Source organism: Rhagoletis pomonella, unplaced genomic scaffold (assembly GCF_013731165.1).
Source record: "Rhagoletis pomonella isolate Grant_MI unplaced genomic scaffold, Rhpom_1.0 Rhpom_scaffold_00007, whole genome shotgun sequence".
NCBI lineage: Eukaryota > Metazoa > Arthropoda > Insecta > Diptera > Tephritidae > Rhagoletis > Rhagoletis pomonella.
The window spans coordinates 39,578,893-39,582,044 of record NW_023458561.1 but is presented as its reverse complement, the minus strand read 5'-3'; the positions used below and the strand labels follow the sequence as shown (position 1 = coordinate 39,582,044).

At 33.8% G+C, this 3,152-nt stretch overlaps 1 protein-coding gene across 1 annotated transcript in view; it reads left to right on the top strand.

The window, feature by feature from the left end:
* Nucleotides 1-2,725, top strand: part of LOC118743819 — a gene marked incomplete at its 5' end in the record, with an annotated part of 68,272 nt that extends 65,547 nt beyond the window's left edge. The window contains 5 exon segments of the mRNA XM_036476582.1: nucleotides 421-587; nucleotides 648-804; nucleotides 1,472-1,638; nucleotides 1,711-1,893; nucleotides 1,982-2,725. Coding sequence (XP_036332475.1) covers nucleotides 421-587; nucleotides 648-804; nucleotides 1,472-1,638; nucleotides 1,711-1,893; nucleotides 1,982-2,169 — 862 coding nt within the window.
* Nucleotides 2,726-3,152: the final 427 nt, after the last annotated feature.

Sequence of the window (3,152 nt, the reverse complement as noted above, 5' to 3'; positions counted from 1 at the left end):
TTTCGTCAGTGGCAACCCCATAAAAAGAGAATGTAAGGGGATATAATATTGCACCAAAAAATTGGTGCTTAAATTTTTCTGTAGGCATATGAAGACAAGATTAATTCTTCACACAATTTCCTGAGTGATCAGAATTTACGAATCATTCTTTCGTCATATATATGTATGATTCTGAGACCAGTCAATCAGACAGACTCCTTTCGGACTATTTCAATACAAAAGTATCAAAGTTCACGTACGAGCATCATATTTCAGACTCTAATATGACTCCGAATCTGGACTCGTATTGGCGTGCTCTTCTAAGAAGGGAAATATGCTCTTTTCTGACTTCTTTCCGATATTTTTGAGCGTGATATTTAAAACAATATTTTTTAGTATTCGTCATTTTTATTTTTTTATTTTGTGCTTCCATATATTTAGAAACGGCAATCCTTTACTTTTCGAGGGCGATCTACAAAACGAGCAATCAGTTTTGGAATGGCTTATTGATGATGACAATCGTGAATTGGCAGATGAAATTGAAGAAGTAAACGAACGCATGCTGGAACGTTTGATGGCCGAATCCACATTATTGGTGGTGTTCTTTTGTGAGTATCGATAGCACGTGGCCAACAAAAATGACAATAACCTGTAATTTATATTTACAGATGATGAAGATTGCGCCGAGTGTGAAGAAATTCTTGAAGAACTTGAAGAAATCGATGGCGAAGCTGATATGTTTGGCATTGATTTTGTGAAAATTGCTAGCGTAGAAGCGGCTAAAAAATACGATGTTGTGAATATACCATCACTGGTCTACTTTAGGTGAGTACAATTAAATAGTTATGAGTCATCTCTAAGGAATCTAGCAAATGCTGTAGTTCAGTTCGTCTCCACAAAATACCTTGAGGCTTCTAATATCTATGATTTTAGACATTTTTTAAACCTTAGCTTCGAGGTACTAGCGAATATCAAAGATCTTCAAAGTCTATCAATTAATTACATACATGGTGGAGTCAATAAGCCTCAAAGTAGCTTAGATAGAGACTGACAAGAAGGTCCAAAGCTAACCATGTGCATAGCGCTCGTAATTTGAAACAAACTTGTAGCTATGTTTTTTCATTGCACTGTATACGGATAACACGTTAAGCACTGCATTAATCGCTGGGAAGGAAGTAGTCTTGAGTGTCCCATTGATGTCACTATCCACTGATGGACTATCCTTTCCACTTTATCCAGCTGCTTAACCTAAACATATCGTCAATTGTTTTATGACGGCCTCCACATTTTTGGGGTTGTCACCTATAGCCATACGGTTTAAGATTTTTGAATAAGCGCCTATAGGGTACTTAAAAAATTACCTATTTTTAGATAGTTAGTCTTAGCTAAGAGCATTTTTTAATTCTCTATTATATCCAATGTACTTCTAAAATTATTCCGAAAAAATTCCAATTCACTTAGTAACATTAATTTTCGTCTATTACACTTTCAGAAAGCAAGTTCCTGTATTGTACGATGGTGACTTACACCAACATGACAAGGTTATTACATGGCTGACTTCGCAGGATGTTTTCGAAATTAAAAATGAAATTGAGGAAGTCAATCGTAAGATGTTGGATAAACTACTCGAAGAAAATGAATTCATAACGGTATTCTTTTGTAAGTGACTAAACATTGCTGAACATTCAAAATAGAAACACAACATTTTTATAACCTCACTTTTTTGTTTAGATGAACACAATCAGCAAGATAGCATAGCCGCATTGGAAAAACTTGAAAACATTGACAGTGAAACGGATAATCTGGATATAACATTTGTGAAGATGGCCGATTCGCGCTATGCCAAGAAGTGGGGCGTTACAAAACTGCCAGCTATGGTCTATTTCCGACGAAGGTTCCCCAGCATTTATAGAGGTACATACATTTACGCATCTAATCTATTAGTAACACCTTATCAAATTTAATTGACTTTGATCTACATATGTATGTATGTACCTTGCAGGTGACCTTCTCTCTGAAGATGAGGTTTTGGAATGGTTGCGCAAGAATCGTTTCCGCCAACCAGAACTGAATATATTTATGTATGCGCTAATCGCATTGGCTGTTGGTTTCTTACTATACACTGCCTTCCTACTGCAATGCTTTAAACCAGCGCCACCACCACCACCGCAACATCCCAAACAGTCGTGATAAAATTCTATAATCTGGTTTAAAAGAAAATCTAGCTGAATTAATGCTGCGAATAAATCATTGCACTGGAACAAAATCATGAAACAACTACAACAACAAGGAAACTAACTATGTATAAAAGGAATGCAAATTATCACGAATTATCATCCAATGACGACAATCGTCTAAATTAGACGTGAAACGAATTTGAGAAAAACAACAACAAAATAAAATAAAAATATGGATTACAAAGAGCCGAAAGCGAACCCATATTACCGTTTAAAAGAGAGAGAGAGACATAAAAAGCATCGATGAATGTAATTTGGGAAAAGCTATTGGTTATATGAAATTTTATAACTGTAACTGAACTATATACATATATATAATATTGTAACAAAGAACTCAAAACCACGAAACCGTCAAAAGCTAAACCGCCGCAACTTGAACCCAAACGGAAATGAGATTTTATTTATTTGTAAAATTAGACAAAAAAAAAAAACAAAAACTTTTTTCGTTAATTAACGACTCTCGATAAAGAAAAAAACAATATAATTTATAAAACAAACTGTAACAAATCATTTAATAATATATGTACGTATCTGCTACACTTATTTACATACATACATACATATGAGCATACATACATACCTTCGACTTAAGTCAAGTGTAATTGCGCTTGTTAACTTAATGAAATATTTTTTTGCTATAAAATACAAATAAAATAAAAACTTTTGGATGATAAGAGCGGAGCGGTTTTTTTCGTTCATGCAGAGAGATTGGCAATTGAACGTTTGAAAGTAAAACCTGGACATAATTTTTTTTTTTTTATTTAAAAACAAGACACAAATGGACATGAACATAAGGATTGAATATACATTTTGGGCACTAAAACATAAATTTATGATAACGTACATATGTATATGTTTTATAATTTACAAGCTGGACAAAAATTTCGAATTTTGGACGTCTAATAGCTGAATACCAGTTTGGAAAAATTTAAGAAC